The sequence below is a fragment of the Filicampus tigris genome, chromosome 8 (genome assembly GCF_054856515.1).
Source record: "Filicampus tigris isolate MCC_2025a chromosome 8, RoL_Ftig_1.0, whole genome shotgun sequence".
NCBI classification, from domain to species: Eukaryota; Metazoa; Chordata; class Actinopteri; order Syngnathiformes; family Syngnathidae; genus Filicampus; species Filicampus tigris.
Window position 1 is genome coordinate 2234993 of NC_141224.1, and position 24396 is coordinate 2259388.

At 43.7% G+C, this 24396-nt stretch overlaps 4 protein-coding genes and 1 long non-coding RNA gene across 10 annotated transcripts; 4 read left to right on the plus strand and 1 right to left on the minus strand.

Annotated features, from left to right (window-relative positions):
- Positions 1 to 71: 71 nt before the first annotated feature.
- On the plus strand, positions 72 to 1743 carry apoc4 (apolipoprotein C-IV). Of its 3 annotated transcripts, none has more exons than XM_086039395.1 (4): positions 72 to 394; positions 683 to 722; positions 803 to 887; positions 1483 to 1743. In XM_086039395.1, exons 1-4 carry the CDS (start codon positions 383 to 385, stop codon positions 1676 to 1678), a joined length of 333 nt encoding a protein of 110 aa, XP_085895521.1. In that variant the 5' UTR covers positions 72 to 382; the 3' UTR covers positions 1679 to 1743. The 3 variants fall into 3 exon arrangements, with proteins under 3 accessions (XP_085895521.1, XP_085895520.1, XP_085895522.1); XM_086039396.1 differs by lacking the exon at positions 72 to 394 and adding an exon at positions 446 to 503 and having other exon boundaries at positions 681 to 722; XM_086039394.1 differs by lacking the exon at positions 72 to 394 and having other exon boundaries at positions 437 to 722.
- A 354-nt stretch (positions 1744 to 2097) lies between these two features.
- Positions 2098 to 22579, minus strand: LOC147142985 (uncharacterized). 3 transcript variants are annotated; one of them, XR_015087827.1, is made up of 5 exons: positions 22481 to 22579; positions 20690 to 20788; positions 7650 to 7816; positions 6336 to 6409; positions 2098 to 5309 (listed from the first exon to the last, which is right to left on the minus strand). It is a non-coding gene; the product is annotated as an uncharacterized LOC147142985 (long non-coding RNA). The 3 variants fall into 3 exon arrangements; XR_015087826.1 differs by having other exon boundaries at positions 2098 to 6409; positions 22481 to 22569; XR_015087828.1 differs by lacking the exon at positions 22481 to 22579 and adding an exon at positions 21000 to 21038 and having other exon boundaries at positions 2098 to 6409.
- apoa2 (apolipoprotein A-II) lies at positions 3194 to 4464 on the plus strand. The gene is made up of 4 exons (XM_086037820.1): positions 3194 to 3312; positions 3434 to 3478; positions 3764 to 3995; positions 4069 to 4464. The coding sequence occupies exons 2-4, from the start codon at positions 3436 to 3438 to the stop codon at positions 4223 to 4225; spliced, it is 432 nt and encodes a 143-aa protein (XP_085893946.1). The 5' UTR covers positions 3194 to 3312; positions 3434 to 3435; the 3' UTR covers positions 4226 to 4464.
- On the plus strand, positions 7469 to 8967 carry apoc2 (apolipoprotein C-II). Its single transcript, XM_086037821.1, has 4 exons — positions 7469 to 7577; positions 7739 to 7797; positions 8428 to 8587; positions 8646 to 8967. The coding sequence occupies exons 2-4, from the start codon at positions 7749 to 7751 to the stop codon at positions 8734 to 8736; spliced, it is 300 nt and encodes a 99-aa protein (XP_085893947.1). The 5' UTR covers positions 7469 to 7577; positions 7739 to 7748; the 3' UTR covers positions 8737 to 8967.
- LOC147142988 (trypsinogen-like protein 3) lies at positions 11071 to 15407 on the plus strand. 2 transcript variants are annotated; one of them, XM_086037819.1, is made up of 5 exons: positions 11071 to 11259; positions 11329 to 11473; positions 12303 to 12556; positions 13642 to 13781; positions 13891 to 15407. In XM_086037819.1, exons 1-5 carry the CDS (start codon positions 11220 to 11222, stop codon positions 14083 to 14085), a joined length of 774 nt encoding a protein of 257 aa, XP_085893945.1. In that variant the 5' UTR covers positions 11071 to 11219; the 3' UTR covers positions 14086 to 15407. The 2 variants fall into 2 exon arrangements, with proteins under 2 accessions (XP_085893945.1, XP_085893944.1); XM_086037818.1 differs by having other exon boundaries at positions 11167 to 11259; positions 11326 to 11473.
- Positions 22580 to 24396: the final 1817 nt, after the last annotated feature.

The following is a 24396-nucleotide window of genomic DNA, read 5'->3' on the forward strand; positions in this document are numbered from 1 at the left end:
CGGGGCCCAACACGTTTATCACATGGACGCTCTTCTCGAAAAGCCCTAATCGGTCCCTCGAGATCAGATCAGAGACTTTGACTGGTCGGCAAACACATCAGCGTCTGCCAAACGGGCTCCGCTACTCGATCCAAAGGGCGCTCGCTGGGACGCCGGTCCCAGACTGCAGACATGGGTGACGAGTAAAGAGAGAGAGAGAGAGCAGCTTCTTTCACGTTCATTAGTTTGCAATTGTCATATTCCTCATTTGGGCCAACGCCGGAAAAGAACACGGCCACGAAGACAGCCATGATCCTCAAGTGATCATGACATTTTGGAAGGCAAACATTCAAAAGCCAATTATTTAACCGCCACCAGGAACGCAAACAAAAAAAGTCAGGCCATGGGGACCAATGTACGACCTGTTGCCTTATATAAATAAAATGATTCAATAACACTCGTTTCATTCAACTTGTGTGTGCCGCAGCAGCTGAATTTAAAAAAACTAAACAAAAAAAAAAAAAGGTACACTGTTAGGAATTATCCCGACTGGTTGTTTTTTCGTTTTTTTGTTTTTGTTTGAAAGAGATTCAATTCTGTTTGTATGACTGAAAACAAAAGCGACAACCGCGAGAGCTTCAGAGGACAGAACAAAGCCGCTCAAAAGACAATACCAATAAAGTTTGTTTTTGTCTGTTGGCAGATGAGATTTCTCGTCGTCGCGCTCATTTTACTCATTCAAGGTAGGTTTTCTCCTGCCCTTTTTTCTATCCGCAATATTTTCTTTTCTTTGAGCTGACACGCTTTCTCCTCCTACTTGCAGCGTGCGGGCCGCTTTGGGCGCAGACGCCAGCGGCGGATCTGCCCGACTCTCCGGGAATCCTGCAAAGACTGCTTGACAACGCTCGGTATCGACGCTGCACGCACACTTCCATACGGCCTAACACATCCGCGCGCGCACGCACACGCACACAAGCCCACACACCCACCCACACACGTACAAACACATGCAAAATTCCCGCAGACAAGTGCGCAAACACACACCCACACACAGACACACAAATGAGAGCACAAACACACACGAAGGAACACGCATGAAAAAAACTAACATGGGCACACAAAGGAACACACACACACACACACACACACTAACTAACGTACACATCCAAACACAAAAACAAACACACACGCTGAAAAAAAACACACCCACACACAAGAGTGCACAAACACCCATACACACACAAAGGAACACAAAAGGAAGACGCGCACACACACACGATCACAAATACAAACCAACAAACACAGCCATATAAACGCACAAAGTAGCACAGACACGCACACACAAACTAATAGACACACAAAGAAACACTCAAACAAACATGTGCACTACCAAACACAATTGAACACACACACACAAACTTGCAAGTGCTTGGGTGCTCCTGAATATTGTAGCAAGGCTGCGGTTGCGTACTTGTGACCGCCCCCCCCCCCCCACACACACAGTGCAGCCAAAGAGAACGTGGAGAGCGCCAAGGACATGGTGATGGACTTTGCCAGCGAATACTACGAAGAACACATCCAGCCGGTGGTGGACGACTACAGCCAATGGGCGGCCGGCGTCGGGAACTCGGCCAGGGAGAGGATCCTCCACTACTTGCCCTTCTTTGCCGCCAACGCCACTGAGCACGGAGCCATTTAACAACGTTCCCAAACGTATACTTTGTACGTGCATGCGGGCTTCATTAAAGCAACAACATGTGCAAAGCATGCGAGTATGTCATTATGCTTCACGACAACATTTTATTTAATTTTTTTTTCAAGAATATGTTCCCAGCAGGCCCACTAGTTGAAACACGGCATTCTGATGAATATTGCGTTTGTGGAATGAGTTAATCCACCTGTTTTCAGCCGTCTCTGGGGGCGGCCATTTTGTCACTTCTGTCGATTGAAAATGACATCACAACTGCTTCGGGCTCAGGTAACAACCAATCGCGGCGCAGCTTCAGAAAAAAGGTCAGCCGTGATTGGTCGTTACCTGAGCCATTTTCATTTTCAGCCGACAGAAGTGACAAAATGGACGCCCCCAGAGATGGCTAAAAACTGCTGGATTAACTCTTATTCCACAAACGCAATATTTATCAGAATGCCGTGTCACAACTAGCGGGCGTGCACAGAACATATTCTTGTAAAAAATATGTTTGGGTTGACTTCCCCCTTTAAACACATCGGGGAGGTAAATCGGGTCAGCACAGGCCAGACACACATAGGCACCAAAATGACTTAGACTTGCAATGTTTGCTTTATTATGCCAAGTAGCTGGCCCCTCGACCCGCTCTGAAAACTGAAATAAAATGGATGGATGAAGGCTTACGCCAGTAAATGTAATCCAACCACCATTTATCCTGTTCAGGGTGGCAAGTCTCTGGGATTTTTTATTTTTTTTTTGAATGAAAAACACTGAGTGTGCTTCTTGTGCCACGTGACCACATCATTATTTCGCCGCTGAACTAGTTCATGACAGAACTAGGGGACCCGACCCCCTAGTAAATAAAACTTTAGTAGCACACATCAACGCTTGGCGGCAATACGCAGGAAAGTGTCGCTGCAGACTGACCGTTTTTTTTTTTTTTCATCATCAGTGTTTGTTTTACCTTTACTACCACTAACAGATTTCCATGAACCTTTGCGAACTGCGGGCTAAGGAAGAGCACGTTCAATTTGGGTGATCATATTGAAAGGCCGATGAATATTTCCAGTGCATGAATCTCAATCTCTCTCAATCATCTCAGACCACGTTTGGTGATGATCCAAATTCAAATTCTTGCCGGGTTCAAGAATCACGCGATGCCTCGCAAAAGGGGACAAAGGGTCAACTTTTGCAAAGCTGACACGGACTCAGTGAAAGGTCAGCGAGGTGGCGTCGAGACCGGCGCAGCAGAAACGCTGATGGCGAGCGCGAGATAATCTAATCCGCGGTGAGTTTTACGAGCAAAGTGTAGATTAAGACGCGCGCTATCGGGTGGGTCTCTGGGTGCACGATGAACGTACGCGGCCGCGGATGCACCACGTCCAGGCACATTTCGCAAGACTCACTTGGGTTTTCAAGCGAATACCACGTACACTGGACTTTGTTTAGGTGATGTGTGTGTGTGTGTGTGTGTGTGTGTGTGTGGGGGTGTGCGTGCGTGTGTGCCCTTGTGTGTGTCCTGATCAGATGACGTGTGCTTGCAGTCCCCCCCTATATCATCTGGTCCAGATGTGAGCTCCCAGTTGCAGACAACTCACTTTCAGAGCAGACTGTCACTTCTGGGATCCAGACGCAATCAATAGCAGGTACGCATTTCTTTCAAATCCACACAGCAAACTAGCTTGAAGGTGTGCCGGTCGTCGCTATTTCAAAATGTCACATTGGTGCGCAGGTTTTCATCAACGCAGCGTTTGCTTCTCCTTTCAGACATGAACACAAAATACGCCATCGCGCTGATCCTGGCTCTGCAGGGTAAGAAAAGACATTGAATTGTAAACTTTGAGAAGATGTTACCTCGTGCTAAGTTTTCATTGGATTGGCATAATTGTGCTTTTTTTACTAACGGCTTCACGTGCAAACCGAAACGTTCCTGCTCAAAGCTCAATTACAAAAGGATTTTTTTTTTTCGAAATCCTAAAACAGCGAAAATTTGGGGATGGGTTTGAGATGACGATTCGCCGTTTGAGCGCAACTTGCTTTGAGATGTTCTGACCGTCAGCCTGATGCATCCGGCTTTGTTTTTTTTCCTCCCGGCAGTCTCCATGAGCCTGTGCGACATTCCCGCACCCGAGCAGGAGCTCGTAGACAAATACAACTCCTTGAAGAGCGTCTTCTACAAGCGTCTGATCAACGCTTACGGCAAGGTTCAGGCCGCTGCCGCTCCCGTCATTGAGAAAATGGGAGAAGGCACTCAGGGCCAGGCGGCCAAAGAGTACATGGAGGACCTGCAGGCCAAGCCGGAGCTCCAGGCCATCGTCAAGGTTGGCAGGTGAGCCTTCGCAAAAGCCGCAGTGAGCCTTTGAGCTTTTTGCGCCACTCATGCGCCTCGTTTTCCCGCGTAGCGGCCTGGTTGAGGAGGTCGGCCCCCTGGTGGACAAGGCTCGCTCGTCCGTCCTGGGCATGTACGGACACTACCTGCGCCCGCACGTCGGCCAGTACCTGGACAGCGCCATCAACAACATCAAGGTTTACCTGGACAAGTTCCTGCCCGCCGAGTAAAACGCAACATCCGCTTTTCCCAGAAGCCTGATGGAGACCGCGCAGCGCTTCAAGCACCGAGGAGCACCCAGCATTGTTTTGTTTCAACATCAACATCAAAAACTCGCCACCGCCGTCCACACCAAATGTACTCAGCGTGTGCAACATGTTTGTGTTTGGTGCGCCGACAGTAGTCCTCGTACGAGTGCGCATGTTTGTATCTGTGAGTGTGTGCAATAAAATGAACAGGAAAAAAAAAATTCATGGCTGGCAGGTGTTTGTTTAAGCTTGATTTCATTTTCATCACAACCAGAAACTGTTTTTTTTCCCCTTTCAAACAAACACCAAGCTATCAGTGTTAACTTCATGGCGTTGTAATTCTCCACAAATTCTACTAAAATACATGTTGCCGTTTCCCAGAACATTTTCAAAACCTCCCCAAGCGACATCTTTTCATCCAATCATCTATTTAGTAACACAAACATTATTCAAGACATTATCAAACAATGAAGTACTCTGCCCTTAACTTCTTCACTGCCAGACATTTTCAGACCCTCTTTTACCCTAACCTTGGAGAAAATATAAACAAGTGCCAGGGATTGAATGGCTGAACTGTGAAAAGACAAATATGTCAATGGCAGTGAATGAGTTAATGGTCTTATTGTATTAACCCCCCATCGCCCCACCAACTAAAATTAGAACAAGAAAGAGAGAAGAGGTTAAAAATATAGGGGGATAAAAGTACAGAGAGTAATGAACAGACTCACTGAGGTGCTACTAACTGATTCACGCTGATGGACTTGCACACAATCACTGGGCTGAGTCTGACACGATTTTGGACGACAACATGTTGTGCAAGACACACAAAAACACTGTTTCCACTCAGTCTGAGTGTGTGAGTGTGTCTATGCATAGCTGACCCATGTTTGTGCAACGTTATTGAAAAAAAACAAAAAAAAAACATACCAATAACTCTTTTGAAGTGAAACTTGGGGTTTGGCTTGTGTAAGTTGATCTCCTAAGTCTGCATCTGCCAAACGTGCCAAATTGCCGCAGTTGATTTTGCGCAATTGCCGCAGTTGATTTTGCGCATTCTCAGAGGAATCTACACAAATAGATGAACAGTACAGTGCGACATACCCGAGACAAATAGTGAGACGGAAAGTTCAGGTGCACCCTTGCGGACAGACAGAAGGGATCTTTTCTGCTCGTGTATCTTTTTTTTTTTTTTTTTAAATGCCAGAAACAAAAATTATAGCAAAATAACGTCTATTCAGTTATGCAATTTTGGAGCTTCTGAATGATCAAAGGCAGTAGCTTCGCAAAACTTTTACATCAAGTACCACCTCAAAAAATTACTTAGTTCTCCAAGTACCACAATTAGGACCAACAGTAATGCAGTACTGTAGTAATTTTTTAAAAAGTATACGTATTTAGTACTATTTTAAGATTACCACTGTGCTTAAATATAGGAAAACTGTACTTAAATGATTCAATTAAAATTGATTGCACATAGAAATCATACTTAAATATTTTAAAGAAATCAGTTCTTAAAGATAAATGTGAATGTATTGAAGTTAAAAGTTAAATACAACTGAAGTGTACTTAGACAGTGATTCTGTTGTGTACCACTTGAGAGAGCCCACGTACAGCTGGCGGTACTAGTACCAAACCTTCAGCGTGTCTGTCCAGTGATTCAGAAGAAGGCGTCATGCCATATCACATGTGGACAAAAACTACTCTCGCTCATTCCAACCTTTCCTCTACTACAGTGGTTGTAATCTCACCATTTACAACTAGATGGCAGAAATGGCTGAGTTACGCTTGCACGGGTTTTACTGCCCTGCACCAGAACGTGATTAGGCCTAATAATTGGGGGATTTGGAATGACATGCGGGACAAACCTAGTACCTGAATAATATTAAAATCATGAGTGAGTTGAATTTTGTGAAAATAGGCACAAAATTAATTCTGGCACTTAATGTTGGTTTTGCTGTTCATCAGTTTTGTGCCATCCTTGAACAGTAATTTGAGAGCACTTTGAAGAGGGAACACAAATCTCCATATGAGGTTATTTTTGGATTGTTCAAACCTTTTGCTGTTGAAGGGTGAAAATGACTTGATCACTTACAGTAGCAGTAACAGTAGAAGTCTTTTTCCCTTTGACTCTGCATGACTGTTTTTATTAGACTGCCTCCCAGTGGCCTAGAAATGCACAGCAGAAAGAAGAGCACAATTGAATTGAATTGCAGAATGGATCACTGAAATGTTTAATTTACATTCTATTTATGTTATTATTACTCTTTCTTTTTATGAAGGTAAATATTAGTGTTATTTTTCCTCACTAAAATAAAAAACAGAACAGTTTTAAGTTTTTTCAGCAGGAGGGTGGCTGACATGCATTGATGTCATTTCCATTCATTTAAATGAGTGTTTTGAGTTACGAGCGTGGTCACAGAATTCAACTTGTGTTTCAAGGCCCCGTTGTAATAAAGCAGCAAAATCACTGTTCTTTGTCAATGATCTTCAACCTGTGTATTTTATTTAAAAAAAATGTAGATTGCTAATAATTAGCATCTTTGCTAATGAAGACAGCAATGCTGTTGTTTTACGCCGGTGAGTGGACTGTTGTCAGTTTCACTTCCAGAAGCCTTGACAAACTGCTGGAGAGCATTGATGGGGCTACACTGGGGACATCTGCGTAGTCCTAGTTAAGCCCCTCCAGCATTTAAGATGATATTCATAAATGTTTTTTTTTTTTGTGTTTGGGGGTTCTCAGCCACCACGAGTACTGGGCTAGAAAAAAATAATCTTGGAGCCGTTCCTGCTCGCAAGACAGGCAGTGAGAATCGAGCTGACCTCCACCTTTGCTAACCCTAAAAAATGAGCCCGGGTGACGTGTTCAAGTCGCAGCCGCTAGACTAGAGTCCAACTTCGCGGGACATGTCGGGACACGACGTAAACACATCGCGGCCTTGTTGAGAAGACATTTAAGTAGCAGGGCGCCCAGCCCAAAAAGTTGGTCTTAAGTCAATCATAATGGCGTTGCCTGCAACATTGTGTAGTACCGCAACTGCGTTTTGATGAACCCAGCCCGACCATCCCACCCCCACCGGATCTTCATCGCCGTCGTCCTCCACGTAATGGCACACAGTGCATTTCAATCAACACGCCATGCCACGCCACGCCACGCCACGCAACACGGACTCGCAAACTCTAGGGAAGGGGGGAGACAACAACGCAGGTTTATCTCCCCCAGAGTGCACTTTGGCTCCCCGAGCGACAAGTCAACACATTGACGCCGCTATATAAACGAACGAGGCCGGCCGAGGAGCCGATCCGTTTTCTCATCACGCCTACGGAGGGGAATACAGTGAGTAGTCCGACTTTTATTTGAGTAAATGATGTGTGCCTGCCGGGTGGTAATATTAAAAAGACTCCTTACCTGAAAAAGTTTGCGCAAAGGCAACACAAGACAGACAATGTCGCACCCTAGTGGACAGGATGGGTAAATGTTGACTTTGTTGTTTGCAGATCCACCATCATGAACAAGCTGTTGGTTGTTACTGTGCTGCTTGCGCTCCTTGCTGTCAGTAAGTGGACACTCTTGAACTAGAAGATAGAAAAAGCAAGAAGCCTTAAAGTTCCTACACGATTTGCTCCAGAAGAATGACAAACTTGAAATTTGATTGTGCAACAATGTTCCCTGTAGGAAATAATAATGGGAAAGCAGGAAGGAGGAAGCCCCCCAATGAACCGTTTTTTTTTTTTGTCTGATGTTAATGTAATTAATCATCAGGAAATAAAGGGATTGCCTAATTTTGAGAATAAAGCAGTAAAGTTACGATTAAAAAAATAATAATCTAGAGGACAAACAAGTTTTCATGTGATAAGAGAAATAGTACAGTATTTTTGTTATGATAATTTTACATTGGCAAGGCCAGGACAGGACTTTGGACTTAAGGATGTCTTTAGCAAAAAAAAAAAAAAAAAAAAAAAAAAAAAGGTATTGTAAAGACTACTTGTTCTTTTGAAATAAGTGTCGCAGAAAACCAGAAAAAGCAAAACAGTCGATAAAAACTGAACTGACACTGCGGGTGATGTGACGATATGCCTGAACTTGAAGCAAATCCGCCTTGAGAGGTTGTACATCAGACTCGATGTATTGCGATCACACTGCCAGTCTGACATCTCTCAAAAGCCCTTGTGCTGGTGCCACGCAGGCGCCGAAGGCTTCCGAATGCCGAGGCAGGCCGAGGATGAGGAGCAAGGCCCCCTCACCATGTTCTGCAACACAATCAAGTCTTACTACAGCGATGCCGTCAACACCGTCTCCGACTACGTGGAGACCGTCAGGGGCCTGAAGCTGGAGGAGAAAGCCAAGTAAGAAATCTTGATGGGCTCCAAATGCTCCAAGGCTCTAAACAAATTGTTTCCGCAGGAATCTTTACACGGAAACCACCACCGTTCTGAGCACCTACAACAGCATCTTACAGGACCAGCTCTATCATCTGTTAACGGGTCAGCAGTAAACACGACGAACTCGCGGGACTCAAAAGCGCAACAGCGGCCGCGGGAATGAAAAAGGGACTTAAACGACTTGAAGAAAGGAGACAGCCGGGACAACAGCAGCGACAATGAAAATTCCATCGAGTGGCTGGAAATGAGATCACCAAGTGAACCTTCACCCGAATTGCGGCTGCCACACATAACCGACCTCAACCATTTGACATGTCTTGAAACATTAAAAGTATTTATACAAAGCTGTCACCTTTGATAACTTATTCTGACGTGTAAGAATAAGAGCCATATATGGGACGTTTTTTTTTTTGTATTTTTTTTCCCGAGTGCCCAAGATATTTTAATAGTATGTGGGTAATTTTGGGCTGCTGCCTCTAAAAATGGCAACTGTTTCCTTGAATTGGCTCGAGTTTTTGAGATGTCGATATTTTTGACAATCGATAATTAATGTGCATTGACAGTTTACGGAATGTCCTTTGAGCGTTACAAAAAAGTACTGTTTGTGCTTCACCTGTTTTTGAATTCTCTTGCTACTAATGTTGCCTCATTTTCTAAATTGTTGCTTGATTTTCACATTCCATATGATTTGCATATCGAGGGCTCTCTGCGATAATGATTGCGTCTTCCGTGATAATCGCATCAAAAATGAAAGAATACTGTCTGGACGTGCTCAAAAAGACAGATATAACCTCATCAAAGTTGGAGCACAAAGGCAATTCCAATGCCATAACTTGCGTATTCTTAGCACTGTTCTTTGGAATATCTCAAAAAAATAGAGCCGATTCCGCGACATCAAAAATACCCTAAAACCGTTGAAACTTAGCACCATAGTCCCAAAAGGAGCTAGACTTTTGTCCTTGTCCTGAGCCATTGTTATCTCAGGGGGACCGCAAAACAAACCTTTTTTTTTTTTTCCCACAAACCCCCAAAGTTCTCCAAGTTCTCCAGAAAAAGCTGATAGACATTCCATCCATGTTCTCTACGAAGAATGGGGGGAAATGTGGAAAAGAATTCCCGGAAAAATCAGGAAATACACAAAAATCAATTATTTGGCCTGGCACTTGGGGTCTAACCATATTTCATTGGGGGGATGGGGGCAGGGGGGCAGTGCCCCCGCTGCCCTCACCTAGCTCCACTAGTGACCATAGTCACTACATGGTAATTGCTATTCTTGGCAGTGACATGGACGGTATAAACGGGCATTATATTGTAGTCTCCGTTCATTTCTTTTATTGGCATTTTTCAGCAACTCTCAAAATTTACCAAGATTTGCCAAGTGCAGTTTCAATCTGCTCAGTGCACATTTCCAAACGGGCTCATTGTGGCTTGAAGACACACCGGACTTTTGTTCGGTGTTCATTCACTTTGATAAACATTCTCTTGTGTAAACATGAGTGTACTCATTTGTTTTTGCAATCGATACATTCTGTTGGCCTGTAAAATAATAATAATTAAAAGTCGTTACGACGGGACATAGAGACGAGCAAATATTTTGCCCTTGAAAGCCTGATTGGAATTGTGCAATCAGGTATATTTTATGAAAAGAACATGCGGGGGAAAAGGTGCAATGGTAAAATATTAACTTTATTAACAGAATCGGGGACACTTATTTCCTCAATTTGTTCTTATGTAACAAAGTATTTGTTGATGATGCCACTTATTTGTGTTAATGGCGGGCAAAGTTCTCTTCACTTCGGCCCACCAAGTGTTCACAGTATCAGGAGTCCTGTAATATTTGGAGTATTTTTAGGCTGTCTTTTTTAGAAAATGAGTCATTTACATCTTTCACCATTTTGATAATTTATTGATTTATCAAAAATAAATTGTTAATAAAAAACATGAGTACAATGAGCAATTTATATACGCATTTTTATTTATTGATGTATTATTTTCACCTGTCCATTTCATTATTAAAATAAAACTATTTTACAAGAACATTACTTAATTAATTAATTCATTCATTCATTAACTCATTCAGTACCAGACATTTTTAGACCCTCCCGATTAAATGGCTGGACTCTGAAAAGACATAAAGTTGTCTTTGGGATTGAATGAATGAATGAATGTTGTTGTAAAATAGTTTTATTTTTACAATGGACAGGTGAAAATGAGCACATTATTACATAAAAATGTGTATATAAATTGCTCATGAATGAATTAATTTTGTGCCTCATCTTTGAATGAGCTGGCCCATCACATTGCCCTAGAGCACAAAAAGCGTGCCCAACCGTGTTGGATGATGCCACAGTGCGAAAATGGACACAAACGTGACACGGTACATCTTGGATGTGCTGTTGAAAGAATGTTCCCTTGTTCTTTAAGAAAGACGAGGACATTACTGGAAACAAGGCGTGACCCTCCAAGTTCTCTACGTTCATTACAAAGGTCACGTCCGGACGGGAAGTGATGGGAGATTAAGATCCTCCTCCGCTCCTTATATAAGTGGGGGGCAGGTTGCGTGACCGGAAATCAGAACTCGTCAAACAACCCCAACATGGAGCGTCTCCTTCTGCTTCTGGTTTTGGGCCTCGCAGGTAAGCGATTGGCCACGTAAACGCCTGATTGGGTTAGAATGATGCTAAAAGAATATTTACTGTTAGCAGGAGCGTCCCCGCTGGAGGACAACAAGCTGTGCCCGCCTCACTCCAGACCCTGGCAGGTGTCTCTTCACAGCCAATGGAGGAGATGCAGCGCCGCCCTCGTCGACAAATGGTGGCTGGTGACGTCCGCCGCCTGCGCGCCCAGCACGTAAGCCAGAAAAGAACCATCACAGCAAATCGTCACTGTCAACCGACGCAACTTTGGAAAAATGTCCCTCGGCATTTTTTGTCATTTTGCCACAAAATCTCCACTGAAATTACAATTTTTGTGGGGCAGTTTCATCTCATTGATTACCTTGTTACTGTGACAACCATAGGCAGGGCCAGAGTGTTGTGATTAGGCAAGCAGCTACTGGTTCTCAAACAGGTCAGAGCCTGAAGAGAAGCAAGCCCCCGCGAATATGACGTCAAAGCACCATTTGAATTTTCACTTCTATAGAAGCAGCATTACACTGTAGTATCTGCTATGATGGCTGTGTGTGCGTGAGTCTCTAAAAGGCAAGACTGGCCACCAGCGGCTGTGTCCATCCTCCCTTTTATCCTGACCACCTGTTGGAGGATTGACAATTCGTTCTAGCTAATGGTGGTCGGCTACATGAAATTAGCTAACAATGCTAACGTGTAACTTTGCAATATAGGCACGTTGCCCTTTAAGCTTCTTTTATTCAGTGCGAAATAATCCCAAACTTTGAAAAGTCGGTCTTTTATGCACGCTTCCCTCGTGGCTCATGCTTATGCGTGACTCTGCAGTAACATCCGCGTGGAGAATAAATCACCGTGAAATCCTGCGATAAAGCCAATAAGATGCAATATAAAGTACAATAATAAAAAAGATAAAAATCTGCGATTCAGTTAAGCCGCATAAAGTCAACCGCAACATTGCCAGGGACGAGCGCATGTCCGATTGAATTGGGTTGACGTAGCTAGCAAACGGACCTAGCTGAAAATGGCCTAAGATCCCCTTTGGACCTCTCCAGACTGACCGGCGTCACCGCGTCACTTGGGGAACACGACGTGACGGTGGAGGAGGGCAGCGAGCAGCACATTGCCGTGGCGGAAGTGATCCGCCACAACCCGTACCGTTCGCCCTTCCACAGCCTGGCCATGGTGCGCCTGGCCCAGCCGGCGCGCCTGACCCAACACGTCCAGCCCATCGGCCTGCCGGATCGCTGCCCTCAGCCTGGAGAGAGCTGCAGTGTCAGCGGCTGGGGCTCCACCGTGCCACAACAATGTAAGCGCATTGCGTTAAGTCATTGCCATATTCGAGCTTTTGGGATTTTTGCAGAGGGGGTTTCGGGTCCTTCGCACACAAGTTTCATACTTTTTGCTTATGCCACCCTAATATAAACACATACAATTAAAAAAAGGCTAAACCTAGTCTTACTCAACTTTTTTTCCCCTCCGAAGCAGGTTTCGCCAACTAATTTTCACCCCCCCCCCAAAAAAAGCTCTGCAGAAGCTAGACAAAAATCATGATCATTTCTATCAGGTGTTTTGGAGGAGGGAGACATCTAAAACAGGAAGGACCGCGACCCTCAAGGACTGGAGTTGCCCACCTCTCACCTCCAATATTTCACAATTAAAGGGGAGTCAAGTCAAGCATTTTTTTTTCAAGAATATGTTCTATGCAAGCCCACTAGTTGAAACAATGCATTCTGATAAATATTGCATTTGTGCAATAAGAGTTAATCCACCCGTGTTAAGCCATATCCGGGGGCGGCCATTTTGTCACTTCTGTCGACTGTGAATGACATCACAAATGATCAGGGCTCAGGTAACGACCAATCACGCCCCACCTGTATTCTGAAGCTGACATGTTCCACAAACATAATAATAATCAGAATGCCGTGTTTCAACTAGTGGACTCGCATAGAACATATTCTTGAAAGAAATATGTTTGGGTTGATTTCCTCTGTAAGGAGATGAAATCATCCATTTTCATCAATCTTAAGGCGCCTCCGTTTTGTCCTGTTCTGCTTGTCTGCTGAACTTGACATCCAAGTTGCCTCAGGCTCGCATTGCAAACGGTTTGGTCAAATAATGTTTTCAATGTGATGAAAATGGATGGATTCATCTGCTTAATTGTTATTCCACAAATGCAATATTAATCAGATGACTGGGTTTAGACTAGTGGGAGCACATAAAACATTTTATTACAAAGGAAATGTTTGCCTCCCCTTTAGGGCATTTTCGGGGGATCTCTGTGTAAAAGTAGCTCCAGGTGCCACAACATTTGCCCCAAGGGCCAACCACAAAGAAAGATTGAAAAAATAAATAAATAAATAAAAGTCTCACTCTTTGCCGTTGTTGAAACAGATGATGAGCCTCCTAAGCAGCTGAAGTGTTTGACTGTGCCAGTTGTGGAAAATCAAACTTGCAGAAACACTTTCCCCGACTACGTGCACTGGAGCTTGGGGATGGTGTGCGCCGGGGGGGCTGACGCCACCGGCTGCTTGGTGAGCCCAAATGACCGCCGCCTTACTGACTTAGCCGCTTCTGCTTTCATTGAACTTTGAGGTGAACCAATATTCTTTTTTTAAATGTCATCCTGTGCTACCCACGCAGTATGACGACGGCGCAGTGCTGGTGTGTGGCGGACAGCTGCAGGGCGTGCAGTGGTTCAGTCACGGCTGTCAGAACGCCGAGCACCCCAGCGTCTACACCAAGCTGTGCACGTACAACAAGTGGATGCGCAGCGTGATGGACAGCCGCACGCCGACCACCACCACCGCACGGGCCATGACCTCCATAAGGCCGTGAGGGGGCGGAACCAAATGCACGAAAACAAAACCAAACCTTGTTACTTCTGGTTTACTTCAACAGCTGCCTTGTGGCTCATGTCGACAATCACGAAATAATCAACAACTTTAACGCAGTTTCAACCCCAACTATACCTCAAACTACGATTCCAAAACGCCATCATTTCAAACTCATCCTATAACTTCGACAACAAATGGCTTGTGCCACTTCGAACACGTAAAAATTGCTCCTTTCCTAATAGCTGTTGAATTACATTTTTGACTCAGCCTGGTGCCTTGAGATACAAGTACCTTGACTTGAGAATCTCTCGAGATACGAGCGTCCCTTGACCATTTTTTAATCCGTCTTGAGAAACGAGTGCGCTTCAGACGCGCACCACTAGATGGCAGCAGCACACTTCACACCTTCCAGCCACCACCGACTGCCTTGCCCTGTAAGGCCTCATGACGCGTTTAGTGTTCACTTCTACCTTTGCGTCATCTTGCTATGTTTACCACCCTTGCTTCTCTGGCGTCAACCTCACAAGGAGCCTCGCTCGCTTGCCTGTTCGACATTTGCTGGCATCTTCCATCACGCTGCAGTCCGCTAGCAAGTCAGCAAGCAAACAGTTGCGAGTCACCTCCGCTAACATGGCGCCTTAGAAGGAGCAGGGCTGCATCTTAGGGTGTTACAGAAAGTGCGAGTAGGTGAGTTTGTCAGTGAATAGTTTGATTTTAGAGAAAAATTCCACTGATGAGCAAACGGTGAATCATCTCCGTATTTCAACAGCTGCCTTGTGGCTCATGTGAGCAATCCCTTATTATTAATCCTCGACTAAAACCAGTATCCCCTCAGTGTGCAAAGTTAACAAATGAAAATATCTAACTTCTGGTGATAATTATTAGGACTGAATGTGTGTTTTTTTTTTTGTTTTGTTTCTTTAAGAAAAAAAGTTTTGATGTTATTCTCCTTGTAAAAAAAAATTATAAAAAAAGATCATTAAATGTATTTGCATTGAAGCTGTGCAATTAGATGTTTGTTTCTTTTTATACTTGCTAAACCCCGGGCTGTTTACAGTTACACCATTTCACTGTTTGGATTCAAATAAATATGCTTATTTGCTTGGATTTAAAAGAAAAAGAAAAATACAAGAAGGTCGGGTGCTTAGACCCTCTTCAGCCTTCTATATGGGGACCAGTAGTTGTCCGTTTATCCAAAACACTGTCCTTAACTCCCTAAGTTTCTTGTGCCGTGCACGATCTGTCTTCCTTGATGTTTTCCATTCCTGCAGTTCTTCCAAGTCTCGCATCTGATTTTGTTTCAATAAACCATTGCACCCTTTCTTGAGAACTAGCCGGTTATTTAATAGAAGCCATTTTGTGAACAAACTACCTGAAATTGGCCTACACAAATGCAATGTGATTCAAAACCTTTGTAACTATTAAATATGTCACTTGTAATGAAACTTTGTCGACACTGTACAGCTCCTGAATTCACATTCCATTTTCACGAGGAAAAAAAATGTGTGCTGCGTGTGTACAAAGAGCCACTAGAGGGCGCACGAAAGCAGTTTGAACTTCTCTCAAAACACAGCACAAGACTGGTGCTGCTCGTCAAGCAGCTGACACAACACTTCGATTCTTTGCGATCGTTGGTGCACGGCGTGATGTGACATCAGAGCTTTGTGCACTGACAGAAATACACTCGTGCCATCAAGACATGGATATCGGATGGCAACATCGAGTACAAAGGCGCGCACACACGTGTTCGCAATCACACGCAGAGTGAGTGACAGCTGTGTCCATATTCAGCCAAGACTTGCGGAAGGAGGAGGCCACTGTGCCATCTGTTGTCAGCAGCGCTCCCTTTCCTGCTCCTGCTCCTCCTCCTCCTCCGCCTCCTCCTCCTCCTCCACGATGGCAGGAGGCCCCAAAGCCAACCGAGCAACGGCAACGTTGCAGAAGCCACTTTGGGAAACCGGTGTGATGTTAATTGACGTGTTGTCACAAGCGCCGCCTGTGTTTGATTGCTCTCCCAGGCACCATGCATCATTTTGACTGGCACTAATTTGACGCGATCGCTGCTGCTTTTCTAATTCGGTGGCGTATGTAAAGCAGTAAGCACACAAACAAACAATCGGGCCACATACATTTGATCCTTTTCTGTACCTTGCGATCAAAGTCAGCAAATGCGACGTCTCTGAAGATTATCCTGAGCAACTATAAGTGGTGTGGATGTGTGATGTTATTTTTCCTCTGTCATCTGCTCGGGAAACAGTTGAGACCGGCAATTATGAATGTTGAAATAGTTATGATGGCAAATGTGTATGGACATGGTGATTGCGACATGAAACAGAACATTACCCAATCGGGAGGCTCATGCCGTTTCCAGAGACAAATTGAGAAGCGACTGTTTTTTTGTTTGTAGAACGTGTCCACCAATTTGTTTACCACAAAAAATGACGAAGAGAAGCATTTATTAAAAATGGCTCTAAACGATGATCCAAATATTGATTAATTTGATCATTCATTTGTTGTCGATTAATTGATTCACCTCTAATGAAGACTCTAAAATTGTTTAACTGTGTGAATGCGAACGCTTGTTAGTCCTGTGCTGGCAATTTTGGCTGACGACCGGACCCCAGGTATCGGTATCCGGTCAATACCGGCCTTAATTTAAGACACCGATACTTAAGGCAAAAAAATAATTATCTGATATTGAGTAAGCCCTCCTCGGCAGTAGTTGGCGCTATACTGCGGCAGGTTGACATGTCGGCGAATCATCATCTGTGTCAGAAAGAGAGGTCCTTGTTTCCAATTTTTTTGTGTTAGACGAGATTTTGTATAGCACTACAGGTGCTGGTACGCAGTTTCGGTGAGTAGTCAATGAGTAAATACTTGTACTGTTATCGGTCCAAAAAAAAAAAAAAAAAAGATCTATGGAACATCCAGAGTACTGATAAATCCGACACGTGGCGGGCAGCAAGTCTCAACTTCGGTCTGAAGCACCGTGTGCAAAGCCAATGAAAGGCAAAAAACAAGTTTTTGTTTTTCTACACAATCATCCACCTTGGAAGGATTTATTCTTTGCGCCCCTCCTTGCTCCGTTATCTCCAAATAAGGAGGTGATTTATTTGGGATAGGACGAAGGAAAGGACCTTTGTGGGCGGAGGGGTCGCTACTTTAATTCCTCCCATTTGGCCCGTCAGCTGATGACCCTCTTGAGCTCCCGCTCACACTTTAAAGGAGCGCCGTAATCACAAGTCGCAAAGATAAGGCGACCTTGGTGGCCTGAAGGATTTCGGCGGCCCGAGAGAATTCAGGAGACAAGTCCGACTCCCACTCAGCGCAATCCTTCTTTCTTGCCTTCAGACTTGGACTCACATTGTGGGAAAAATAGGTATTTGGTCTTTGTTACTGGCTCCGCCCCCATCTACTAGCAACTTCGCCTCTACAGCGCTCAGTATAGTTATTGTATGACTGTTTTCACCTGGCTAATAAGAACGTTTCAAGGACGCGTTGGTGACAATGAACACAATGTGGCCATTACCCAGATCCTCAATAAACTAGTCTTGGGTACTCTCGGGGGAAACTATTATAATAATAAAATAATTTTGTTATCTGTTATAGTTTTGTTAAATCTGCATAAAGTCCACTTTAAGATTCCCTGGACTATTCCTGTCCCTTGCGACAAGAAAAGTACAGGCGAACATCTGGCGAACGTTTGCGCCCTTGAACGAAACCAGACGAACCCTGATGCGAATGAAACATCCGCTACCTTCGCAAACACTCGCAAATGTTCGCCGCTCCGTGGGATAGGGGCTTAAAAAGTCTAAAATGTGGTTTTAAAAAAAAAAAAAGGTACTTTAGGGCTGTGCAATTAATCGAAATTCAATTATAATTACGATTATTACACTCCACAATTACAAAATTGGCATAATCGTAAAAAACGATTTATTTATGTCCACCACACTGTTTACACACAAGGAAATCATTCTTGAATTTATACATTTGCACCTTTTCTTATTCTATAATAACTAAATTTATAAATGTTGTTTCGAACTTACATAATTATAGTGTTTCAAAGAAATGTATTTGTGTTCATATCTTTTCTTTAAATTTTTAAACATTTTCTTGTTTTGTCCCAAAAAATAAATGATCGTTTGAATAATCGTGATTTCTATCATTACCAAAATAATCGTGATTATTACTTTTTTCAAGTGTAGTGTACTTACGAGGTTGTTATCTATTATGGTTCCATCTTTAACACTCATATTTGTCATCTGTTCCATAAATGGATTGTGAGCGGACTTTCAGTGTTCCACCATCTATCGGAGAAAGTGTCTTTCTGGGACTTGTTGGGCTTTCTGGCAGGTGAACCCAAGAGGACTTCCAGAATTTCCTCCCTGCCTCAATCACTCGTCACCGCCTTGCACATTGCCAGGAAATCCCCCGTGACACCCGCGATGGCTAGCGTGCAATCAAACGGCATTCACAAACACCGCTTTCCATCACAGCCGACGGCACGTAGGGAGGCGGCCTTTGTTGGCGCGTGTATGCCATCGGCGGGCTAATGGCTGCGCAAGATCAGCCAGGGCCACGTCAATCACGCCGAGTCTCTCCGGCGCCGTCCCGCTGAGACCAACGGCTCATCAGGACCAGATAATTAGCCCGAAGAGCTTTTATGACACCGGCCTAATAGCTATGAGAGCGCACGGAGAGACCCCAGAGTCCGGATGAGGATAATGCGCAAGCTTAAATACAGAGGTGGAAGGTGCATTCATATAAGAGATTGTATTCAATTTCAAATTAGGAGGCGGCGCCGGGACACAGGAGAGCATGCAAACCCTGTACGGATGCTGTGTGCTCCACACAACTGGCAGCTTTTGAGTTGACATCGATCGTGTTCTAATACTTCTGCTATACATTAGGGTAAACACTTCTGCTGATTTTGGAGTCCTCATACTGAAATTCTTCTGTATATTCCTATTGTTGCAAAGTCTCAGCCCATTTTTATACACGTTAACTCATTCACTGCCAGACATTTTCAGACCCTCTTTTACCCTCAGGTTTGGAGAAAAATATAAATATGTTCCTGGGATTGAATGACTGGACTGTGAAAAGCAATATATAAATTCGACTTTGGCAGTGAATGAGTTTTAATAACAATTAAGCTTTTTTTTTTTGGGGGGGGGGGGGGGGGGGGGGTTGGTGAATATCCCCTGAAAATATGTCAGGTATTAGGCATTTCTTAAAGAGCAATTTAAAGACGATTCCAGGTGTCTTAACATGCGTGTGACAGTGTGCATCCGTCAAAGTGTCCATTGTACTTTCACTGGTAAGGCCAGAACTCACCAAGATAGCAGATTACACTTGTCAATTAGTGTAACGGATCCGTACATTGTTTGTTGTTTGGGACGACACAGCACACTGCTACCACAAGACGTACACTACCGGCACCACATGAACCGAACTGCCGAGGCACAATCTGATAACGTATTTGTATCGATGGGAGCGGGAGCATACAGCGTAATTGCTTTCAGAAAAGAAAGGAAAAAAAAAACGGGGGCCGCAGTCAGAGGTAAACTCTACGGGGAATCAATTTGCTTTCACGAGTACTCAGCACACACTACTTTCAAAAAAAAAAAAAAAAAAAAAAAAAAAAGAGATCTGTCTCCATGGTGACAGCGCGCTTCAGCCCTCCCTTACAACTGTGCCATTTTCCCCATGTTTTTTTCACACCTCTAACACCCCACGGCTCGGTTAAAGCTCTGGCTACATATCAAAACATGTTTTTCATGTGTAAGGTTGTGTTAGTGTGTGGAATGCGGTGAGAAAGCGGCACCCGGGGGGGGGGGGGGGGTCTCTGTGATCCGACAAACAAATACACAGCGTGTAAGGCTTTTGAGTGCAATGAAGCAGCAGTATGGAATGTATGGAACCTCTTGCTACTACCTCTGTGACACACGCCAAGGTAAAGTCGCCTCTTGGGTCACCTGGAAACCCCTCGCCTGCAGCAACATGCACACACCAGATTATGTTACTTTCAGGTAGAACCCTAATAGCTGGTCACTAGTGACGGTGAATCCTGGGAGAAACTTAATATACTTTATGTTTGCAGAGGAATCTTGAAGCACACTGAGTTAGCTTGTGTATGAAATGCGCTATATAAATACAGGCCAGAAGTGTTCAAAACTAAGTCCTCGCGGCTTCGTGAAGTGAGGCGCAAATGAAGTTCCGGCCGGGTGACAAAGCGAGCGCTTTCATCGTGATGACGTCTATAAATAGACAATGACAAAGTGCAGGCTCGCCTGTGGGAGAGCGCATGCTGTAAATCAAACATCAGCTTTGCAGGAGATTAAACAGATCGTTGTTTGATTCCTGACTTCTCTCTTTTTTAAAAGACAAGCATGTCAGACGGCAGCTCGTTTGCTGCTTGAATTCTCAACTTGGAAAGGCCTCAAAAGGATTCAAAATGAGCCCAGCCAACCAATATCACGCCGCATGTGGTGCGCTCGATACTAATAATCAACAGTCAGTACAATCTGTCAGTCTGTAGATGTTACCCAATTTTACACTTATTGGTACTAACGAATTACAGAACAGCAGAATTTTAAAACACTTACCTCTGCCAAGGCCTGCGCTAAAGAATGAAATGAAGGTCAGCCAGCTGTAAGGGTCCAAGGATGCCCGTTTTCAGGTTGTATACTGTTGCCACGCCAGTCCTGTAGGGAGCGATGTTGCACATTACAAACCGTTGACCAACAGCCAAATGAATTTAAGGAGACATGTCCTCCATTGCTCATCAAATAATAGTCATTCCCTCAACACAATTCATAAATATCGCTGAGCATAGAGCTGGGTAGAAAAATACTTGCTGGTAGATGACCATGCTGGGTATGTTGCAAAGGTTTGTGATACTGAATGTATACGCACCATTCAACAATTGTATTCCAGTCATTAGGTCAGCTCAATATGAAATGGTAACGCTTTGAATCAAATGTTTTGGCCCACGGTGAGGTACAATTATGCAATCTCAAGTATCACACAGTTACACACATACTTTGAAGGAGGCACACTCACACACACACACACACGCGCACACACAAAACACAATTAGCAAGGAATGCTACCCCCTCGGATCCCAGCCGCTCACTCCAGCCCTCGCACTGTAAATCACAGTGGAGGGAACTGGAATTTTTTTATGACTCTGAAAGTATTTCAGTGAGGCCAAAGGTCAACGTCTTGGCCAACTCATACATACCATGAGTTATATTTGTGTGCGGACCAAGACTTTTGGGAGTCGAGAAAGAGACAAGGCCAAGACCGACACAAGCCGAGACTGACAAGACAAAGACCATAAAAATCTCAGTTAAAGAGCATTCTCTTTCTAATTGTAATTCATTTTTTAAATATATTTGAAAGCCAGATAATGTCTTCAACTCTTTCAAAGCATAACATACCAAAATCTCACCCAACGACCCCCCCCCACAAAAAAAAAAAATCAACTAATTTCTTGCAAAAATGAATTCTAAAGAAATGAAGCTCAACTCAACTCATCTTTATGCTAAAAAGAGTCCATTTAGTTGATTTGGTGTAAGCTCTGGCCAAAGAATAATACATGTCTGTTGAAACAAGCCAATTTAAGGTGGAATGTAAAAGCTCTTTCCAGAAATATTCGGTGGAAACTGCCAACTATGCTTCTCACTGGGTTCAAGGGTAAGCAAAAGAGTATCACAGGTCCATAAACAACCATTCACCTTCACACCTATGGACAATTTGGTGTTTTCAATGAATCAACAAGCATGTTGTGCTAACCACCAGGCCACATTGCTACCAACACATTACTACGAGACCCCCAGATATAACGCCAAAGAAATTGTGGCTCGTTTCCTTTTTTAAGCATAGGAAAGGTCAAATAAGGGAGCGTGTGATGTGAGATATACAGTTTAGGAACTTGGGTTGAAGAGGGGACATTGAAAATGGAAAAGAAGCTAAGAATGCAACCCATCCAAGTTGCTCTAAGTAGTTTGGGAAAAAAAGTGCATTCAATATTGTGTCACTAAAGGTAAGGTATTGTAAAGAAAAGCCAACACTGTGTGTGTGCGTGCGTGCGTGTGTGTGGTTGCAATTATACGGTGAATTCTTGGAGAATAATCTTCAATGCTAAACATACGTGAGATGAGGGGATGGTATTTGTAGATGGTACACAATGTAGCATTCAGCCAGTGTTTGTGTTTGGCTTTTTTTAAATATTCAGTAAGTCAAATAAGAAGGTCAATAGGCTTTTCATAACACAACAGCCTGTTAAAGAACTAAAGGAGTAGCCAATTAGCCCAACTGCACATGACAAAACGCTGCTCAAATTTAGAAATTTGAAGCTAAACTTTTCAGCTAATAGCTTAGACAGCACTCACCACTTCCTGGTAGTCATCGGGGGGCGGAGCCAAGAAGGAACTCACGGAAAATAAAAGTGCTCAAAAAAAAATCTTAAAGTGAGAAGGGGTGCTAAAAATGCAATTTCACACTGGATTTCATCTTTAGCCGCATACTGTGTGTTATTGATCAAAGGGAGGGACATTATATTCCTGAGAGTAATTTCTTTTTTCATTAGTTCATTCTATGGTGTTAAAGTTGATGTAAATATCGATTTTATGATGTAGCTTTAGTACCCACCGAGTGGTGTGCTCCATCAAGTCGGTAAAAATCGCAGCTGGGCTATTTAGAAGAAAGTCAATAAAAGACGCGGTTACGTTTCAGATTGAGAAGCATAGCAAGAAAATGTAAGTGTAAATAGTATTACATGTTTAAATTGTTAATATTTTAAATTTTTCATTTATGAGTCTTTTTTCCGATACAGTGGTGTGTCTCCTGATTTATTGACTCAACAGTCGCCTTTCATATGGACTAATGAGAAATTACTAATATAAGAGTTGTTCAGTAAGACAAGGCATCATTTGAAACACTTGCCATGTGTCTTAAAATCAGAGGCGGACTGGCCTATAGGCGGGTACTATTTTTTTCCCCCCGAAAAAAAGGGTACCCACGCTGCAGACGGACGGCGAATAACAGACGTTAGAATTTTAGTAAAATGCCCAGCTATGGAAATAAGCAGATGAAAAAAAAAAAACAAACTTAAATTCACCCATCTCAGGGGGCTGTATTTTGACCTTAAAACCCTCTGCTGCCGAATGAAATTAATGTCAAACTGCCCTCGTGCTCGCATTGTCAACGTCGCACGACTAAACCCAGAAAACAAGTGAGCCTTCGTGTAATTCTTGACAGCTCATATCTGGAAAGAGCACGCAATTCAGGTCACTCGTATCTCAAGGCAGCACTGTACAACTTAAATGCAAACATTTGGCTGCCAATCAGATCAATATTACAGTTATCAATACTGTCGATATATTGACTATATTAATATTCCCCCCCTTTTTGTATACTGAATGTTTATCAGCTATTCACGGACCGGCCCAGTCCCTATCCTAGCGTGGGTCGACTGTAATACTGATCCACCATATTGCCACCAGGAAATAAGGCACATAATACCCACCCGCACACACACAGGATATGAAAGTGTTGGACGGAGGGAGATAAAGACTTTAATAAAACAAGCGCTCCTTCATTCTTCTCTCCATTATTTCCTCAGAGCTCACATTTGTTTCAATCAGAGCAGAAAATCCAGATTTATGACATCATAACAAGACGTGCTTCCTTTCCCCCACTGAGATCAAACCCCCGTTTTCCCTTGCTGCAGTTTTCGCATCCATCCGATTCGTTCGTTATCGTCTTGACTTGGCTTGCGGCCCGCCGTCCATCTTGCCACGCTGGTCTTCTTTGTCACATTGCTCTTTTGTGTGTGTGCTTTGCGGAGATGAATTGGGCCCGCCGGTATTGACTTGGATGCCCGCCGGTTCTGACGCAATGGTTGTCATTCCTCACCAAAATGGACAGTAACAAGTTTAAAAGGGTTTCAAGTGAGAACTCGCAGTGTGTGGATGAGGTAGTGAAGGACTTACTCATTTAACGCATCATTCCAAAGAGATGATGTGTGGAGCTGGTCCAGAGCATGAAGAAATATTGTATTTTCACTGACGGAAGCAGCACTTCATGACCAAACCACGTAATGACACTTTAGTGCAGTTTTTCCTAACCCTTTGAGCCAAGGTGGATACAGTATTGTACGGAAGAAAAAAAAAACTTCTCAAAATTATTTTTAGGCCAATGAAATGAAATTGTATAGTTTCCCATGGCACACGTAACAATCTCTCACTGGAAACAGTTGTTGGATCTGTTCATGTGGCGCATGCAGTGGACCACATCAGCAAGCACA

Bases quoted from the DNA above. Each gene is read 5' to 3' on its own strand.
- apoc4 (XM_086039394.1), top strand. From the start codon at position 584: ATGACTGAAAACAAAAGCGACAACCGCGAGAGCTTCAGAGGACAGAAC. The intron at 723-802 runs GTAGGTTTTCTC...TCCTACTTGCAG, and splicing joins GCTCATTTTACTCATTCAAG to CGTGCGGGCCGCTTTGGGCG. The intron at 888-1,482 runs GTATCGACGCTG...CCACACACACAG, and splicing joins AGACTGCTTGACAACGCTCG to TGCAGCCAAAGAGAACGTGG.
- apoa2 (XM_086037820.1), top strand. From the start codon at position 3,436: ATGAACACAAAATACGCCATCGCGCTGATCCTGGCTCTGCAGG. The intron at 3,479-3,763 runs GTAAGAAAAGAC...TCCTCCCGGCAG, and splicing joins GCTGATCCTGGCTCTGCAGG to TCTCCATGAGCCTGTGCGAC. The intron at 3,996-4,068 runs GTGAGCCTTCGC...TTTCCCGCGTAG, and splicing joins GCCATCGTCAAGGTTGGCAG to CGGCCTGGTTGAGGAGGTCG.
- apoc2 (XM_086037821.1), top strand. From the start codon at position 7,749: ATGAACAAGCTGTTGGTTGTTACTGTGCTGCTTGCGCTCCTTGCTGTC. The intron at 7,798-8,427 runs GTAAGTGGACAC...GGTGCCACGCAG, and splicing joins GCTTGCGCTCCTTGCTGTCA to GCGCCGAAGGCTTCCGAATG. The intron at 8,588-8,645 runs GTAAGAAATCTT...TTGTTTCCGCAG, and splicing joins AAGCTGGAGGAGAAAGCCAA to GAATCTTTACACGGAAACCA.
- LOC147142988 (XM_086037818.1), top strand. From the start codon at position 11,220: ATGGAGCGTCTCCTTCTGCTTCTGGTTTTGGGCCTCGCAG. The intron at 11,260-11,325 runs GTAAGCGATTGG...ATTTACTGTTAG, and splicing joins TCTGGTTTTGGGCCTCGCAG to CAGGAGCGTCCCCGCTGGAG. The intron at 11,474-12,302 runs GTAAGCCAGAAA...GGACCTCTCCAG, and splicing joins GCCGCCTGCGCGCCCAGCAC to ACTGACCGGCGTCACCGCGT.